This window comes from Colossoma macropomum, unplaced genomic scaffold (genome assembly GCF_904425465.1).
Source record: "Colossoma macropomum unplaced genomic scaffold, Colossoma_macropomum, whole genome shotgun sequence".
Taxonomy (NCBI): Eukaryota; Metazoa; Chordata; class Actinopteri; order Characiformes; family Serrasalmidae; genus Colossoma; species Colossoma macropomum.
The window spans coordinates 832749-853022 of record NW_023495530.1 but is presented as its reverse complement, the minus strand read 5'-3'; the positions used below and the strand labels follow the sequence as shown (position 1 = coordinate 853022).

General features: G+C 39.4%; 2 protein-coding genes across 2 annotated transcripts in view; both read right to left on the bottom strand.

Moving 5' to 3' along the window:
- LOC118802322 (NACHT, LRR and PYD domains-containing protein 12-like) overlaps positions 1-3780 on the bottom strand; it is a 34582-nt gene extending 30802 nt beyond the window's left edge. Inside the window, exons 1-2 of the mRNA XM_036562829.1 lie at positions 3689-3780; positions 3303-3406 (exon numbers count right to left, since the gene is read on the bottom strand). The gene's annotated coding sequence lies outside the window, so the exon portion shown is untranslated. The remainder of the gene's footprint in view (positions 1-3302; positions 3407-3688) is intronic.
- Positions 3735-19827, bottom strand: fastkd2 (FAST kinase domains 2). The gene is made up of 12 exons (XM_036562834.1): positions 19600-19827; positions 18275-18968; positions 16109-16212; positions 15896-16004; positions 14822-14945; positions 12268-12407; positions 10663-10835; positions 10337-10500; positions 9228-9455; positions 7000-7084; positions 5910-6024; positions 3735-3894 (listed from the first exon to the last, which is right to left on the bottom strand). The coding sequence occupies exons 2-12, from the start codon at positions 18914-18916 to the stop codon at positions 3787-3789; spliced, it is 1992 nt and encodes a 663-aa protein (XP_036418727.1). The 5' UTR covers positions 18917-18968; positions 19600-19827; the 3' UTR covers positions 3735-3786.
- Between the last annotated feature and the right edge of the window lie 447 nt (positions 19828-20274).

The window sequence follows — 20274 nt, the reverse complement described above, 5'->3', positions numbered from 1 at the left end:
CACACCTTTGTGCTCTTGAGTGTGTAGATCTTGTTCTTAACTAAATGCCAAATAAAACACTGGTGAATATCAGAATCTTAATGAAAACTGTGTGGTTTTTAAGAAAAAATTTCTTCTTAAGAACGGCTGGTGAATGATTGTCAATGTCTTTATATGACGGACTGCCTGTGGGTTAAAACACAGAGAGTTAGGTTCTCAGTTGGGTTTCTGGATTACAAGTCAGAGTTCAGTTTCCACAAACACTTTCTGGCTTAGGGGGGCAGCAATGGACCTTTCCCTTTCCCTAACTTCCAAGGATTACAGGGCCGAGGATGCCAATTAGATCATGAGGTGGCATGTTGGTTATGACTGATATGATTAGGCTAATGCTGCTTGCCAGACAACATCAACTAGCAAATGCTAGCAAAAGCTGACAGTTTATTAGGCAGACCCAAGGTGCAAAATGTGGCTCAAATGCGTCTCAGTCTACCTTCTGAAGTGGTTTAAAGCGATCGGATTTGCATCTGTTTTAAATGCATCGTGGGTGTGTTTACACTTTTTATTTATCTTTTCTGTGGCTTGGCCTTATCAAGATATAATCCTGATACTCAACACACATGGTGTGACCGAGTGTAAATGGGGTCTTATTGTATGTTCAACTAACAGAAAATAAGTCAATACAACTTCTAAAGTCAAAGAAGTACATCAGTACAAACAAAACAAAAAGGCATTAAAATTATATATATATATATATATAAATATATATATAAAACAAAACATTTGAAAGGGCATCTGCATATTTAACACTTGGATATGGCATGAATAAACCATCTCTGAGAATAAGTGGAGAAAGGGTTTATCTATAGTCCATTCCTTTTTTATTTTGAAGGCTATAGGTGTTGTGTACAGGGTTGTGTATCACTGGTTGTACTGAACACAGCTTTTTTGAATGTGCACACTTTTTTTTTTTTTTTAATAAAGTCTTCCTTGGAATATTTCTTTTCAGGTCTGAGCCAAGAATAGACACCACAGTCGCTTGTACTCGTGCTCCCTGGAATTGTAACGACACTGCCATGACCTTAGACTTTCTGGGTTGTACGCTTCCCTCGAATGTGTCATAACGTCGAAATTGGAACAAAAACGTAAAACGTGCTGGAAAGAACAAACAAAAAAACACACTTGAACTCGTTCAGATGAATGGTTTGTCGTAGTGTGCCTAGATCAACTCAGATCAGCCAGGTCCAAACCCACGCTTCTCTTTTAGTTCAACGCTGTCACGATTCCATGTTTATACTTGCACTGAATGTACCAAAGGTTTTGGGAAGGCTTCGGCCGTCCTCATCTTCCTCGCTTTCTTTGCGTTTGTTTGACGAGAAACAATGAATTTCACACTTCTTTAATCACTCAGACATCCCTCCCTCAACACGAAATAACGGAACTTCGTATCTCCAAACAGGTAACTTTACAGGAGAAGGAAAAACTATTAATGGAAGTAAATAATTATTAGATAAATAATTTTTCCAAGTAATTTTCTGATGCTTTCATCATGAAATTTTGACACATCATTTTATATATATATATATATATATATATATATATATATATATAGCAAACAACACCTAGAGATAACGGTGGAAGAAATAGCCAACAGTACAGAAAAAATAAAAAAATAAAAAAATAAAAATAAAAAATTCCTCCTTGGAAAATATAATTGTGTGGTGACAGAGGAAAGCAAGAGACGAGGACAGGCAGGAACAGATAAATTGATAAATTTAGAAGCTGACCTTGTCAAGTCTTACAGCCTAAGACAAGTGTGAGGCTATCGTAAGGTTAAGAAAACACGCACTCACGCACTTTCTAAGTGCACTGCTTTTTATCCTGGGTCGCGTGGGGGGCTGGAGGTTAAGAAAACATTTGAGAACATAATATTTTCAGGAATAATTCGTAATAAGTTTTTTTAAGAATAGCAACTTTTTTCTTAAGAATGAAGAAAAAAACACTATTAAGAAGATTTTCTTTCTCAAGACACTTTTGCATATCCGACCCCAAAAGGACTTACTGTGTATTCCTGCTTGTGCCTTTGGCCAAGACACTCAACCTCCCCCACTACCCAAGGCAGTGCTGCTCTGCTGGTGCCACTGTTCTGCTCCCAGACTGGGGCAGCAAAATGACAAATCTCCCTTGCAGAATCAATAAAGTATGACATTAAACTGAATTGCCCTGCACAAGACATCCACTAGATGGCACTGGAGGCCAAGACGCAACTACTGACGTGAAATCATTTCTTGTTTTCAACAGGGCTCACACGTGTTTTAATCGTCTGGACCTCCCTCCATACCCCTCCTTCTCCATGCTGTATGAGAAGATGCTGACCGCGGTAGAGGAGACCAGCACCTTTGGCCTGGAGTGAACTCCATTCTGGACTGATGCACTCACTCCTTCTCCATAAGCTCCTTCAGGAGAGACTCGAAAGCCTCAAACTTGCAAGTTCAGTTCCTTTTGCTTGATGAAAACAAATGGTCACCAAAAGCACTTAGGATCCTTTTTTCCCTTTTACACTGTCTTACTTTGATATATTCAGCCCAAAGCTGAGCCTGGAGTGAATGTATGAAATGGCTTAAGAACAAGCCAACTCTATGCTGGACAACTGAACAAACCAAATTATGTCAAAAAATGAAAACGCAACGTTTTATATATATATATATATATATATATATATATATCGCTGCTGTCGTGTGAAAACCTCGTATCTTCATTTTTGTTGTTTTTCAGTTTTTCCATAATTTGAAAATGCCTGCTGTACTTTACATTCCGTGTTAGTTAATGCAAAAAGGTAATGTAAATTGTATTCCAAGCAATTTTGGACCATTTCTATTTGGCCATTTGATATGAAACTACATTTTTTTTTTCAAATTATATCAAATGATGAAAACTTAAATGGAGATTTTGGAGGTTTGGTTCTGACAGCGGCAATAAACAAACTCTATAGTCTGCATGTTGGTTGCAAATCAGAGAAAAAAAACTGACAATGTTCCTCATCCATTTCATTTTCCTTTAAATTCAAAATAATAAAACATCCAGAGATCCAGTTTTCTATAAAACAGTAATCTCATAATACACTCGTTTATTCAGATACAGCCTTTTTACTGAACTGAAGTGCTGTACTGATGTTTTTCCACCTGTGTGACCCAGTAAGCCTGGGTCCATATCATTCTTCTTACATCATTAGATGGATATCTAACTTGAATAAAACATGGTTTTGATTATATACGGTTTTGTAGCGGTTTAAAGGCAGTGTGGCCTGTGCAATCTGCGATACTCACACTTGCTTGAAGCTCAGATTTCCAAATGTTTTCTGAGATCTTCCAAAACATCACATTTTCTTTCCCTCAGGAAGCTCCAATCTCTCCCTTCCTTTACTTATGCACTATAAAATGGTGCAAAATGGAGTGATGTGTTAATCACTAATGGACAAACAACAGAACCGTGTCTGCAGGAAAACAAAGCCCAGGATAATCAGGATACCGTATATATATATACATACTTTATTATTTCTCCTCTTAAAAACAGCCCACTATTACTTGCACACAGCACTGATACAAAACACTTATGAAAACATATTTACAACCAGGACTGCATTCTTCTTTTTCACTATGAACTGAGTGAGTTCTGATGCTTCCAGGCTGAATTTTTAAGTGCTGTAAATCACCTGTGTTCAGGAAGCTTCCTCAGCAGTCAGCAGTCCTGAACGGTCAGCTCAACACAGTAACGGAGAGCTTATCAAGTTCACTTCAGTCCTCACAGTCTTCACACTTCTTCCTCTATTTTAGAACTTTCTCCTTCAGGAAAAATAAACCTTTTCAGCGCCTCAGTCCTCTCCTGGTTGGTCAGGGAGTCAAACTCATGGACTGGCACCTGAATAAATACATAAACAAAGTCTATAAAGTAATAGTTTTTAGAGAAGAAAGCTTTGCTGTAATACCAATTTAATCCTACTTCCATTAATACAATTTGTTTTTCTTTGCATCACACAGCATGAGACTTGAGGCTATTACCAGAAAAAAAAAGGTTATTTATGAAGTGCATACAGAGCAAACACAGAGTGAGCACTAATTTTATGTTTTAATGCTGTAACAGAGTGTCCACATAATCAGTAAGTCACATGTATGACACTTATTTTTATTATTTGTTTGTATGACATTTATTTCTTGTTTTAGGACAAATCATCTTTTTTCTCATAACATTGACAGTTCAGGTTCAAGTATAAAGGTCAGTGCTAAAGGTCAGTTTTAGGTAGGAACCATTAGTTTTAGTGTCCTTTAGATTGGACAGCGACCAGCTACTGTAATGAACTCTCCCAGCAAGTGTAATGTCAGTCATGCTTAACTAACGTTACAGTATACTAACAATATCCAGCACCTTTCTGGTGTCATTAGCATTAAAAACTTTCTTTACTTCAGCACCACCTGACTTAGAGACGTACAGTCGTACGCACCCCGTCCAAATGAAATGTGGTGTTGGTTTTCAAGGTGACCACAAGTTAAAACATCCTCTACAGAGTTAAATATGACAAAGTGCACAAAGTTTAACATGTTGGAAAAAAATAAAAAAATAAAATATTAAATGTGCCATAAGTTTTGCATAGACCACATTTTTAAGGAATTTTTTTAACGATTTTTAAGGAATAGAAACAGTTTCTACTTGTAATCTGTTTTAAAACATAAAATTAGTGCTGTCACAGAGTGTCTACGCTATCAGTAACTTATGCTCACGGGTATATTTTGGTTTTTCCATCTGAATTTACATGTCCAAATCATAAGGCAAATTATTCAGTAACTGCATGAAATAAATGTAAATTTAATATATGAGTTTTTTGGTAAAAGTTCACCTCAAACTAACAGAAAATGTGTTCTCTGATCGTAAACATATTGTTATATGCTTACAATTTACTGCTGAAAGCCAAAAATCTTAGACGCTCTTTGTATTTTTTTATAAAAATAATCCTTACACAGCAAATCACTGAAGAGACTCCAGTTCATAGCTCAGGTTTGTGGAAAAATGGGTCGACTTTCAGTAGAAAAAAAACTGCAAGTTCAGCTTCTTTTATTATAAAGTTTTAAAATTACATTACCCGTCTATTTGACTGGAAAGAAGACAGTTACAGCTCTCACGACACCCACCTTTTAAATGAAGCTTATGAAATATGAAAGTTATGAAGTAAATAATATGACAAAGTGTATTTTGGAACCAAAAAAAGGTTTTCTGTGACATTGTTATGACATTTAATTTTATTATTTGTTTGGTTTGTATGACGTTTATTTCTTGTTTTAGGACAAATCAACTTTTTCTTATTCAAAAAAATGCACTGATTGACAGTTCAAGTATAAAGGTCAGTGCTAAACATTCTGTCCAGTGCAGAGGTCAGTTTTAGGTAGGAACCATGAGTTTAAGTGTCCTTTAGATTAGACAGCAACCAGCTACTGTAATGAACTCTCCCAGCAAGTAAGCAAGTAATGAGCCAAAATGTCTAATTTTGGGAGAAAGAAGAAAAAGGAAAAATGGATGAATGAATGAAAGTAATGTTTATGTTGCAATTAAGACCCCATCAGTTTAAATGTTTATTATTAAATTATATTTAAGGCTTAATATAATAATAATAATAAGAAGAAGAAGAAGAAGAAAAAGAAGAAGAATACAATTAGACTTTTTAAACAACTGTAATAAGAGAAATATATTGACTCTGCCTATATATTTATTTTACTGGAAAGGAGGATTATTTTATTTTTACCTACAAATCTAATTCTGCTGTCGAGCTGCAACAGGGCAGTAAAAGAGCTGTATGTTGCCGACCTCTGACCTAGAGGAAGGTTTATGTGATGCAGTTACTGATGAGGTCATATGCTTCATCTTAACAGCAGGAAATCACCTACCAGAACAGTTTCATAACCCAGTTTTCTGAGGTGACGCATTTTCATCGCCAGTCTGCTGCGAGGGTGGGTTGTACCAAAGCAAAAAGAGGACGGAGGGGCACAGAGCACTGCAATCCTGAAAATTCAAAATTCATTTAGTTTCAATGTTTCTCCTTAAATGATTTAATTAATTAGGCATTCAGCATCTGAGAAAATTATATGTAAAGCCATTTATCAGGGCAATAATCATTTATTTGCTTGAAAAAAAAAAAAAATAAACAATCCATTGTAATTTTGTGTGGGTCAGTGTGGTATATTAACGATTTCCAAAGCTCTCCTGGATGAGGTCCAGTATTTTCAGTTATGATCCAATACCTACTTTACCTAATTAATTCTTTTTTTTATTAAATTAAATCAGGTGCTGCTGATGGAATTGAACAAATGTGAAGGCTGGAGTGCAGCATGAAGTCTTCTTCTGACTGTATTATCCTAACCCACATGTTAAGAACTAAAAATAATGTAAAAAAATGTATCTTTTAGTGTATATATGTTTAATTGTATTTATTCTAGTGCGGGGTGCCCAATCTTATCCGCGAAGGGCCAGCGTGGCTGCGGGTTTTTACTCCAAACAAGCTGAAGCACACCTGATTCTACTTGTTTAAGTTAGTCTTAAGCTCATTTCACATCAGATGCGATGTGGTGCGCATGCTAATCTGGAACCACTCTGCGATGCTTGGTATTTTATACCGGACGCGACACACACATGTCGCAAAGTGAGAGCGGTTGCTGTTTGTGTTGCATTTTCACATAATATAAACGCCTACATTGTCCATTTAATTCATATAAACACTGGCCCTCTGCGGATAAGACTGGACACCCCTAGTGTGTTTACATTTAATGCCAAGAAAAATAGTTTTGAACTATTTTCATGGTTGCCTAATACAAAAATGGCCTTTAATGGCCATTTAGGGATGGGTAATATGAAAATATTTTACCATTACTGTGATAATTTTTGTTATCGTGACAGAGAATACGCATTTCAGTTACCCATTTTCCAGTTACCCATTTATTTTCTACTACTGTCTAATTCATGGTCACTGGTGAAGGTTACCTCCGGGGTTCCTGAGGAGTGTCAGAGTGCTCTTCAGGAGAACGACGGACATTTTTGGCTTCTGGAGACAAAGTGATCACACAGTCTGAAATAGGAACAAGACTGAAATTACACCTAAAGGCAGAACAACAGTGATCTGTGATGGAATCAGCCAAAGAATGACGTTGATCATGTATCTATAAGCCATTGATATCTTCAGCACATTTGATCATACAATTAAAACAAATACATAGAATGACTGACCATCACAATCATACCAGCTGACCTTTTAATATTCACGTCAAAAGATGATTATTACCAAAGGTGTGTCATAGCTTTGGTACTGGAGGTGTAACTATCTGATCTCACAACAATTTGATTCGTCCCAAGAGGCCTAACGAGAACGTCTGGGGACAACCATGAGAAACTTTGGGCTAAATGTGGGTGGGAACGTAGACTTATTAGTACCACATTTCTAAACTAATCCACCATCTCCTGAAAGTGGAGCTCAAAGTAGGGGTGACAGGGGGCTTGTCAACACTGATGAACAGCAAGCCTGTCGTTAGCCTGTTTATGTAACTTAAGTTAGCACTGTTGTTTGTACGGAGAACAGTTCCATTAGCTAACGATGATGTTACGCTGTTTTGCTTGTGTTATCACTGTATTCTGGACATTAAAAGAGCCTGACTAGAGCAGGGGTCAGCAACCCAAATGTTAAGAAGAGCCATTTTGTCAAGTTTCAATAAAAATCAACCCACCTTGGGAGCCACAACATTTCATGTCCATTTTATTGAAGTAATGTTTCACCATCTTGGCTGTAAATATGTCTCATTATGTGCTAATATACTAGTATAGAATAAAAAATATAAACGAAAATGCAGACTTACTTTGCTCTGCTTTAAACTTAAGCTCAGCTATAGCCACTTTTCTCACATCTCCGGCAGGAAACTATTCCACAAAAGTAGAACAGTTTCTTGTAAAATGTCTCTCAATGTTCGACTTTTTATGAGACCGAGGTCAGCTTCTTATTCACCAGCTTCTTGTTTGAATTCTCCTGTTCCACCTTAAATGGTGTCCAAGGTGCCAGAATGTAGCTAACTGTTGCACCATTTAAGGTGTAACGGAAAAACTTTAACAAGAAGCTGGTGAACGAGAAACTGACTTCAGCTTTGTGACTTTTTAGTGTTTGACAGTTTCTCGTTGAAGATTAAACGCATCAGGAAACCAGCTGGAGTGATTATAAACGCAAAAAAGTCCATTCGTCTCCACAGCATCAATACACAAAGCTTTTTTGGAGGAATTTTTAGGTTTGAAAAAATCTTGAGAATTTAAGTTTTATTTTAAAAATAAGCACAAACTTTGCTAAATATTACTATAATTCATTTCAATTGATTATAGAATTGATTTAGCAGGTCACTAAAATAGAGCAAAAGAAAATTTCTGCTGTGGGCGTATACGGTTTTAGGTTAGTTCAGAGTCCAGGGTTATAGCATAAAGCTTAATAACTTTTAAAAATGTCCACCAATGTAATCAGTTTCCACTGAATGTATGCATTCTTTTTAAAATGTTCACCCAGTTTAATTATCTCCAGCCCGGAGTATGTTCTAATGTTGAAACTTCAGACTAAAGCCCAAGCCCATGTCTTATTTTTACCCCTTTCCCTCATTTTTGAGTGTCACCTTGACTCTTGGAACTGAGTTACAGGGTAGTGGTTGAAATCTTCCCTACAAAATGGGACCCTCAAATAATTGCTTCATTAACAGGCTACTAGCGTTGCTCTGTAGGCGACCCTGCCAGTCTGCAGTGATAGCAGAGGAGGATAAAGTTCAGCAACCTCACTGCTGGGCTTCAGTTACATTTAGGGAATTGTATGCCTTCAAGGAGTGTGACTCTGAAAAACCACCATTTGGAGGGCCATGTAGCCCTAACACTTCACCCTACCCCTCTATCTCAACAAGAATCAGGACACCCTACCCCTAGACATGTACACGGAGAACGGAGGGGTAAGGGCTAAGTGGCAGGGGCAAAGAGTGAAATGGGACTGGGCCTATGTCTCCTCAAAACTCCAGCGTGTAACCAAACTACTGGCACGACAAACACTTATCACTCTACTTTTCAATGCTATGGCAGTAATGACAGTTCCCTCCTCAGAGCAGTGCTGAGAAACAGACACCACCACAGCTATAGACGTATAACAGCCCTTTCAAATATTTCAGCAGCACTGTGTAAGCATGAGCTGTGGATCTTACCAATAAAATAGACCCTCTCTTCAACAACAGTGTCCCTCACATCAGTTTCCCCAACCACATCCTTCAGAGCACTGAGAAGTCCAGGGTTTACAGGGAGCTCGTATGGAGGGAGGAGGTGGTGGAGGTCCGGAATGGGTGAGACGGTGGGAGGAAGAAGAGGTCTGTCCAGCCGCAAACACAGGTCCAGTGTGTGTAGCTTCAGCTCAACACCTTTATACAGCGGACTGCCTGAGGGTTAAAACAGGAGGAACTGGGTTCTCATTGGGGCATGAGTTTACTTTCCACAACCACTTTCAAACATATGGGGCAGCAGTGTTTTGCCGCAAAACAGCAACTAGAAAATGGTGCAAAATGCTGAGCTGCCAGCTTTTATCTACAACCAGTGGCCATATTATCAGAAACACCAACTATAGAGATGCATTTGCTGGTTTACGATTACTGATTGTAGTGAAGGGTTTGGCGATGTGGCAAAAATATCATATCACAATACATTTTCAGGTCTCACTGTATTCGGATAGTCCACTATAGTCATTGACAGGTGTTCAAATTGTTATCAAACTATCTGTTGAAACTCAGTTGATTCTAAACAGTGGTGGGTTTAAGGTTGGGATCTGGACCAGGGTTAGGGCTAGGACCAGGGTGAGGGTTTAGGTTTTGGGTTGAGGTTGAGGTTAGAGTTAGGATTAGAGCAGGTTTAGAGTTAAAGGAAACTGTGGTCAATTGAGTAGATGTTAGTTGAATGTAACTTGAAAGTAAAAAAGCGTTTAAAATAGACTATCCAAATAAAGTGTTACCCATTTTCACGACACGTATCCCAAAATTCTGACACAAAGACACAGTATACCAGTAATGCCATATTCCAAACAGCTATATATAATGATTTTTCTCGAACTTTCAATATAGTGTTGCACACAAAATCCAATTACTAAAACATGCACTTACTTAGTTTCTTTTAGTGTTGACGATATGCTCAGAAAAGCATATTGTTTGTGATAATAAATGATAAAAATTATATTTCTAACCTCTCCTGTAGCCCATCTTCTGCTGTACAATTTATCTGTACCCTGTCCTTCAATCACTGACAATAAAATAACATATGGTAAAATGACCTCTTGGTAGCAGCTCATCTAGGCGGTCCTTTTGAAGCAGCTTCTCCAGAGGAGCCTGAGGAAAATGCTCCATCACACATAAACAGCTGATGGCCTTCAGCAGATCAGCACTGGACATTCTGGTGAGATAGGACTCCAGGACGCGTGTAACGCTATCCAAAAACCTGGACGGAGACAGAACATGATGCCAAATGAACAAAGCTGATTAAAAAAAGGGAATTCAAAGAAAGAATCACACCAATAGTGAGATATTCTACTACATGAGTAGAGGCAGGAAACATTGCTCCACAATCTTCTACCAACCTGATTAAACATTAAAAACTCACTGTTGCCGATTTTCTTTCAGATCGTGATTGAGGGAGGAGTACGACTTCAGAATGCTGAGGAGGTCTTTGAGCGTGAGGCTGTCCGGTTTTCCGATCACTCTCTCCGCAAACGCGTCCATCAAGGCGACCGGGCAAAACCGAAGCCCCTCAAACTCCAACAGGAAGAATATCAACTATAAATCAATGACATAAGACATGGTGTAATAGAAGGTGATGTCAGCGAGTAGGTGACACTTTATTTTGAGTGTCCTTTTTATACTCAATAAACCCTCAACAGACTCTCAGCAACATCAATAACATATGAATGATGTAGCAGCAGAGAATACATTCAGTAGATCATCAAGAGACTTTAATTAACTGCATAAATAAACTGTTTATAATCTGCTGAATTCAGATGTTTTTCACTTCATTTGGAGTCCAAGTTCAGATCTGTAGCTGTTCAACTGAGAGGTCACTGAACACGTAACAGGTTTAATACTGACCATCAGCATCCTCAACAAGCTGATACAGACACACTGACATCATCCTGTAACTAGAGCTTCAATGGATTAGGGTTTAGTTGAGGTTAGGATTAGGGCCAGGGTGACGGTTGGGATTAGAACCAGGGTTGGGGTTAGGATTAGGTTTTGGGTTGAGGTTAAGGTTAGGTTAGGGTTAGAGTCAGAGTCAGGGGGTTAGAATTTGGATTAGGACCAGGGGGAGGGGTAGGTTTAGGCTTTGGATTGAGGTTAAGGTTAGGGTTAGGATTAGGGCCAGGGTGAGGGTTAGGATAAGGTGTTGAGGTTAAGGTTTTGATAAGGGTTGAGGTTAAGGTTAGGGTTAGGATTAGATTTTGGGTTGAGGTTAAGGTTAGGATTAGGTTTTGGGTTGAGGTTAAGGTTAGGATTAAGTTTTGGGTTGAAGTTAAGATTAGGATTAGGTTTGGGGTTGAGGTTAAAATTAGGGCCAGGGTGAGGGTTAGAATTAGATTTTGGGTTGAAGTTAAGATTAGGGTTAGGATTAGGTTTTGGGTTGAGGTTAAGGTTAGGATTAGGGCCAGGATGAAGTCCTGTTTAGTGGTGACACTACTACTGAATGTTAAAGGAATGAATTGCACTCATCAGTTTGGATCTCTAAATTTCAAACTCAGAACATTAAACTTGATACGAAAGTATTTCAAATGCAGAAAATGGCCTGAGAGAAAAACCTTTTGATTAACAGGTGTCAGAATGGCAGGAAATGATCAGGGCTTGTTTCCTAAACGCATCTTAGCATTAAGATTATCTTGACTGATAGAGAGAGTGTTCAGTGTGATGCTCGCTCTACCATTTAAGAATCATTTTTGTGCTGAGATTCTTCTAGGAAACCCAGTATTCTCTAAGTATTCTCAAATCATCAAATGTATTTTATCCTATTAGACATATTTAGTATAAACCAGTTCAGTGTATTTTGTGGATTATGACACCTTTACAGTGAATAATAATTACAATAATAATAATGATAATAATAATAAATTATTATTATTCATTATCAGTCTAGTCCACTTTTACATTCTGATTTGCTTAACATTAAAAATGACTTGAGGCTAAACATTAGTACTCCTGCCCTCCATTATGAACATCTAACCTGTTTGTTGCTCCACATGGTGAATGTGTTGGCCACATAGTCAGAGATGGATGAGAAGAGAGAATAGTTCCTGTAGCGGAGCTCACGACAGGATTTCAGCACCCCCAGCAGCCGGGTAAAGGGGACGCTGTGCACATTTTCTGAGGAAGAATGGAAGAGGAGAACAACATAAGAATCAAGGAGGAGTCAAACCAAGAGAGAGAGATTAGATTAAAGTGAAAGAACATTGGAAAATCACAGCATTTTCCTTTTGTACCATGCAGTATATCTGAGTGAAATACAGTATCAGAGAGGGTTTCTGAGTTAGCTGAGCATTTCTGAGGAGGTTGGGGTGGCAGGAGGGGGAAGCAAAACATGATATTATTGGTTAAATATTATTTTTCCCCATTTACTGGCACATAGTAACATAGTCAAAAGTCAGAAGATGTTTTAAAGGTGGCTAATACAGTGGTGTGAAAAAGTGTTTGCCCCCTTCTGGATTTCTTATACTTTTGCATGTTTGTCACACTTAAATGTTTCAGATCACCAAACAAATTTAAATATTGGACAAAGATAACACAAGTAAACACAAAATGCAGTTTATAAATGAAGGTCTTTATTATTAAGGGAAAAAGAAATCCAAACCTACAGGGCCCTGTGTGAAAAAGTGATTGCCCCCCCTGTTAAAACATAAATTAACTGTGGTCTATCACATCTTTGGAAAGCTGAGTTCAATTTCCCTAGCCACATCCAGGCCTGATTACTGCCACACCTGTTCTCAATCAAGAAATCACTTAAGTAGGACCTGCCTGACAAAGTGAAGTAGACCAAAAGACCCTCAAAAGCTAGACATCATGTTGCGATCCAAAGAAATTCAGGAACAAATGAGAAACAATGTAATTGAGATCTATCAGTCTGGAAAAGATTATAAAGCCATTTCTAAAGCTTTGGGTCTCCAGCGAACCACAGTGAGAGCCATTATCCACAAAATGGCGAAAACATGGAACAGTGGTGAACCTTCCCAGGAGTGGCCGGCCGACCAAAATTACCCCAAGAGCGCAGCGACGACTCATCCAAGAGGTTGCAAAAGACCCCACAACAACATCCAAAGAACTGCAGGCCTCACTTGCCTCAGTTAAGGTCAGTGTTCATGACTCCACCATAAGAAAAAGATTGGGCAAAAATGGCCTGCATGGCAGAGCTCCAAGACGAAAACCACTGCTGAGCAAAAAGAACATAAAGGCTCATCTCAGTTTTGCCAGAACACATCTTGTTGATCCCCAAGACTTTTGGGAGAATACTCTGCGGACTGACGAGACAAAAGTCGAACTTTTTGGAAGGTGTATGTCCCGTTACTTCTGGCGTAGAAGTAACACAGCATTTCAGAAAAGGAACATCATACCAACAGTAAAATATGGTGGTGGTAGTGTGATGGTCTGGGGCTGTTTTGCTGCTTCATGACCTGGAAGACTTGCTGTGGTAAATGGAACCATGAATTCTGCTGTCTACCAAAAAATCCTGAAGGAGAATGTCCGGCCATCTGTTCGTGACCACAAGCTTAAGCGCACTTGGGTTCTGCAGCAGGATGATAATCCAAAACACACCAGCAAGTCCACCTCTGAATGGCATAAGAAAAACTAAATTAAGACTTTGGAGTGGCCTAGTCAAAGTCCTGACCTGAATCCTATTGAGATGCTGTGGCATGACCTTAAAAAGGGAGTTTGTGCTCGGAAACCCTCCAATGCAGCTGAATTACAACAATTCTGCAAAGATGAGTGGCCAAAATTCCTCCACAGCGCTGTAAAAGACTCACTGCCAGTTATCGCAAACTCTTGATTGCAGTTGTTGCTGCTAAGGGTGGCCCAACCAGTTATTAGGTTTAGGGGGCAATCACTTTTTCACACAGGGCCCTGTAGGTTTGAATTTCTTTTTCCCTTAATAATAAAGACCTTCATTTATAAACTGCATTTTGCGTTTACTTGTGTTATCTTTGTCTACTATTTAAATTTGTTTGGTGATCTAAAACCTTTAAGTGTGACAAACATGCAAAAGAATAAGAAATCAGGAAGGGGGAAAACACTTTTTCACACCACTGTAGTCATTAGATTTTCATTCCATTGCAGGAAAACAAGCCTTTTGTCTTTTACATATGATAAGATAAATCATGCTTAACATAACCAGGGACTGAACTAACAAAAAAAGGTCCAGTTTGATTTCAGGTTGACTTTACGGTTGAACAGCGACCACATAGCATGACTAAGTGTTTTCAGTTGTGTCAAGGAACATCCATGAATCTAAAGCCTTCTGTGGACAGTAAGGCTGCATTAAGAAACGATGAGATTTAAACATAGTTCTACAAGATTAAAGTTACATTGCGCTCTGGAACGGTTTCCTGGAGATGTTGTCAGCTTAGGTTTGTACCGAACAGCAGAAGCAATGGTTCTAAACATCCTAAAACCCAGTCTTGTTTTAGGCCTGATCTTGGTCTGGAGGACTACCCTTAAATGTCAGATCTCAAATTGCTTGGTATGGTATGAGTGATGGGTACAGTATGTGTCAATGAAACTGTCTTTACCAGCTATCTTCTTGCTGCACAGGTCCAGAAGTGGTTTGGAATTTAGATGCATGGCAGCCAAGGTAGTCAGCATGTACTGAGCATTGGGAAGAGTGAACTCCTCTGCCATGGACAGCGCCTTCATCTGGAGGGAACACAAAAAGCAGATTAGAAAAATGGTAAGTCAGAGCAGGAAGGTAAAAAAAGGTATTTAGGACTATTTAACCATTACTAAACTTTAATGACATTCTTTACCCCTTAACAGGCCATGGCCCCGAAGGTTTATTACACACTTCCATAATCTAAGAATAGCTCAGCCAGTTTGCATTGAAGCCCCTGTAGTTACTGAATAATAAGCCGTAGTATGTAATAGATCTGGGTTTTAAGGGGTTAAATTAGATCACACGACATTTAAATTATCGCTGCTGTTGGTAGAAAACCTTGTTTCTCCATTTTTTTGTTTTTCAGTTTTTGACATCATTAAAAAAAAGGCCTATAGTCTTTCACATTGTGTGTAAATTTCATGATGAATGGACCAAAAGAAATGGTCCAAAAGGCCTTAGAAAAAAGTCTGGTTCCCTTGACTTACATTAAAAGTAAAGTAGGTTTTTTCCTTCTCCTGTAAAGTTACCATTTTGGAGATATGAGGTTTTCTTCCGACAACAGCGTCATATTAGTTTCAGAGAGAAACACCTTTAGCATCAAACTGAAGACAAAATTTCATCCAGGTTGCACTAAGACTTTTTCTTACAATGGTGCTTGAGTTCATGGATGGGATCATAAAATCAGAAGTGTGCAACACCATTCTGTATGTAAGTCCTCAAACAAACTGTTCAACCTGTTCGAATCTCGCCAGCCACCTTTCCAAGGTACACAAGTAGTCTGTTTAAAATAAACTTGAGATTTTGTCTCTCAACACAATGAAGGTTAAACATTTTTATGTCCTGTGCAAATGTGCAAATATTCCTGGCGGCCACTGTATTTGACATTCCAACGGCCGCATTGCCCTTTTCTTCAAACCCTCATATCAAACTCTGTGCACAGCTCCACAATCTAAAACGAAGACACATCCTAATAGTGGAATAATAATCAAACCTCTAGTTTCTTCTTTACGGCTGGTGAAGTATCTTCCCCCAACAAGCGCATCATCGTCTGTAGAAGCATCACGTTCTGGATCTGAGGTATTCGGTCCTCCAGTATAAGCCTTAAAAACAAGATTCACTGATAAGACACAGACACAACAGAGCACGCTACTCACTGCAGGGGCTGTCACTTTCTGCAACAACTGTCTGGGTCCTTTAAACTTACTTTAAACCCTGTTTAAGCGCCTCAGCATTTTTGCTGCTTTTCATCTCTTCAAGGCAGGTGGACAATATGGAGAGGGACTTGTCATCGAACTGATTCAGTCGCTCCTACAAAGCGAAAGGACAAAAGAGCAAAGAAGGTAAGAAACTGCGTCATGTTTAACACAGTGCTTCAGCCAAAAGTCCAATTTATATTCACCACAAACGTAGTCGGTCAGCCATGTTTGTAGTTTCTTTAGCTTAGCACTGGAGCTTTGTGGCCACCAATTAGCATCCAAACTGCAAGCCTAAAACATCATGTACTTGCTTCAATCACCTCAGAGTTGTTATGTAAGCTAAATAGATTGATGTGGTTTCTGACACTGTACAACACACTGCTCAATGCAAACTAGTGGCTAGAAGCTTCCATTACTGTTAGCGACATTAGCCTAGCAGTTCCAGTGCAAAACTAAAGAAGCAAACGTCAGACACCAAACATCCAGATACTGTCAGTAGTTAGAGGCCTTTATCCTGCATTATTCTTATATTCAAGGTCCACTTATGATGCCATGTGTGGGTTTATGTGCCAAAAGTAGTACAGTCTATCTTTTAGAATTCATTATTCATTTTTTACTTGATCATTTTCCAATCACTGTTCATCTCTTAGAATTATATACACTTCCTTTTCTTCTATCATGGCATATTTGTCACACTTGAATGTTTCAGGTCACCAAACTATTTTTAATATTAGACAATCCATATTAGATAATCCATATAAACTGATTTTGCTGTTTTTAAATGATTATTTCTTTAATGAAAGGAAAAATGCTGTCAGTTCAAAACGCAGTTACCTTCTTAGCTAATTAATCAGACAATTAGTCGAATTCAAATGACTATTGGGTTCAGTTTCACCAGCCACACCCAGGCATAATGTATGCTAGACCTGTTGAGTCTAAACATCACTTAAACAGAACCTGTCTGGCAATGTGAAGCAGCTAGAACGTCTCAAAAAGCAGCGATAGATGCCACGTTCTAAAGATCAGGGTTACAAAGCCGACGCTAAGGCTCTGAGACTCCAGCGAACCAAAGTGAGAGCCATTTTCCACAAATGGAGAAAAAGCTGGAACAGTGGTGAACCTCACCAGGAGCGACTGGCCTACCAAATTTTCACCAAGAACGCATCAATGACTCATCCAGGAGGTCACAAAAGAACCCAGACAAGCATCTAAGGAACTGCAGGCCTTACTTGTCTCAGTTAAGGTCAATGTACACGATTCCACAATGAGAAAGATCCTGGGCAAAAATGGCATCCATTAGAGAGCTGCAAGGTGCCACTGCTGACCAAAAAGAACACAAAGGCTTGTCCTGCATTTGCCACATCTAGGTGACCCCCAAGACTTCTGGGATGATATTCTGTGGACTGATGAGTCAAAGGTGGAACTTTTTGGAAAACATGGGTCCAGTGACATCTAGCGTAAAGCTACCACTGCAGCCCACCATAAAAACATCATACCAACAGTGAAACATGGTGGTGGCAGTGTGATGGTCTGGGGCTGCTTCCCTTCTGTAGGACCTGGACAACTTGTCATAAATAATGGAACCATGATTTCTGCTCTCTGAAAGTGAACGCCCAAGCAAGTCCACCACTGAACGGTTCAAAAGAAACAAAATGAAGGTTCTGGAGTGGCTGAATCAAAGTCCTGACATAAATCCCATTGAGATGCTGTGGCAAGACCTTAAACAGGGAGTTTGTGCTTGAAGACTCTCCAGTGTAGCTGGATTAAAACAATTCTGTAAAGAAGAGTGAGCCAAAGTTCCTCCACAAGGATGTAAAAGACTCATTGCAAGTTATCGCAAACGTTTGCAGTTGTTACTGCCAAAGGTGGCACAACAAGTTATTACGTTTGGGGCAGGTACAATTACTTGTTTACATCGGTCATATATGTTTTGAATAAATCTTTATCTCTTTATAAATGGAACAATCATTTAAAAGCTGTATTGTGTCTTTATCTTATATTAAACTCATTTGGACAATCTGAAACATTTAAATGTGACAAATTAGCAAAAACAGAAGACGTCGGATGAGGGGCAAATCATTTTTCGTCTTTTTGGACTAATCTGGAAATTGTTTGACAGCAGTATGCTACACACGCCATTTAGAGACCAACGGTATATGATTACAGTGGGTTACCTGTATGACCCGCAGCAAGGTCTGCACCACGAGGCTGCTTTGGGAAACGCCCAGCTTGACCACAGCCAGCAGGGTGTAGGCCAGGTCGTCGCTGTGCATGCGGGGGGCGTCTATCCTGGCCCTGTGGCACAGACCCTCGAACCCCGGGTGCTCCAACATCAGCCTGAGCTCACAGCGCCTCTGCTCTTCCGACATCTTCTTGGTGGTCTCCCACATGCGCGTCAAGCTGTTGCTGATGTGCCTGTGGGTCAGTGTGGTCCTGTCCACTAGATCCAAAACGTCTGAGGGCGACAGGCACCCCTGCAGCTTTCTGTAGAACGGGACCCTCACCTCCGTCATATCGGAGAGGTCTCTGCTCCCTCTGGACGCAGCGTCGGGAGGCTGGACGCAGAGAGATTTATCCTGCTGTTCTTCAACACTGGGTCTGTGGGTCTCTCCTTGACACAAATACCTGGTGTTATGTGTCCAGTTAGGTTCCTGCAATGTTCTCCTCGACCACAGAGAGGGTCCTGCACAGTTCCTACAGCTGAGAACAGCAGCCCTGGTCCGTGAAAGAGGACCAGGATTTTTCCACACTGAGCTAAACCTGCCAAAGAAGATGGTCCACCTCAACATCTCCTCTCCTGATCTGAAGGCGTTCATGTTGTAAGAAGGCAAATGAGTTAAGGATGGAAAGCTCCAAATGAAGATAAACCTGTGAATAAAGGAAAGTGAAAGGATAAACAAAACTTTTCAAAAAATGTTTTTACTCCGTAAAACAAAAATAAAGGAAACTAAACCTTCGCACAGAGCTGACATGGTGATTGTTTTAATAAGGCCTGGCAACAAATCAATATACTAAGGCCACAAATTACTATATTAAGGCCACAAGTTAGTACATTTACTACACTGAGGTACAACATTGAGGTCACAAGTCACTATACTGAGGCCACAAGTTACTACATTTACTACACTGAGGTACTACATTAAGGCCACAAGTTACTACAATGAGGTCACAAATTACTATACTGAGGCCACAGGTTACTATATCGAGGTAACAAATTACTCAATATACTATTTTGTGGCCACGCCTTATTAAAAATAACCCCCATGTCACCTTAGGAGCTCCGTACGTTCCCTGTTATAGTTTGGTGACGTTAAGCCAAACTGACGTTAGCAGCCACTTAGCCAGTTAGCTCTAGGAGCTAATAAAGCTCAGTTAGCGCTGAAATTGGACCCAAACTGTCGGCTAAAACAGTGTTTATTAAAGTTTGTACTCCACACGGGGAGGCTGAGGCTGCAGTACGTTCAGACATGAAAGTCTAAGTTGTAAAAACAGGTTTAACCTTCACTTCGCTGCCCGGCTCGTTTCGCTCTGTGGCCACATATTCAGCCTGCTCGGCGGTTTGTATCGTCAGTTTTCAGACCGTCGTTTGGAGATAAATGAGTCTTCGGCCGTACCGCAGTTAAACCGTCATCACTGCGTTAATAACACAGTTCACTGTAAACTATCCCTTCACTTTCACACACGAGGAAAGCGGTTCACTCCACAAACCGGCGCTCCACTGGCGGAGTCCCAATCTGCTCTTTACACCTAGATCCCTGCCCTTCCCTCCGTGTGGAGGCAGTTCGTTTCGTGACCTATGTAGTGCCCTACGTAGGGAGTAGGGAGCTTATTGGGATTGAGCCATTGCCAATGACGAAGCGGATATGTGTCTTTACCCAAACACCCAAATCAAGAGGCTTTTTCTTTTCATAAACGACTTAAAAATGTGGTTAAAAATAGTAAAATTGTACTAAAAATAGTAAAAAGAACACTATTCTGAACAAAAGTAACATTTAAAAATATTAATAATTTTATGTATTTTTTTTACGTCTTCTCGTCCTTTTCTTTATTCATTTTAAAGTGCACATGACGCGTAAACCTGTTACTTTAAATGAAATTAAAAACAGAATTAAAAGAAATAAAATTATCTGAATTTAAATGTAAAAATAAATATACGATTTTGTTTTTAAAATAA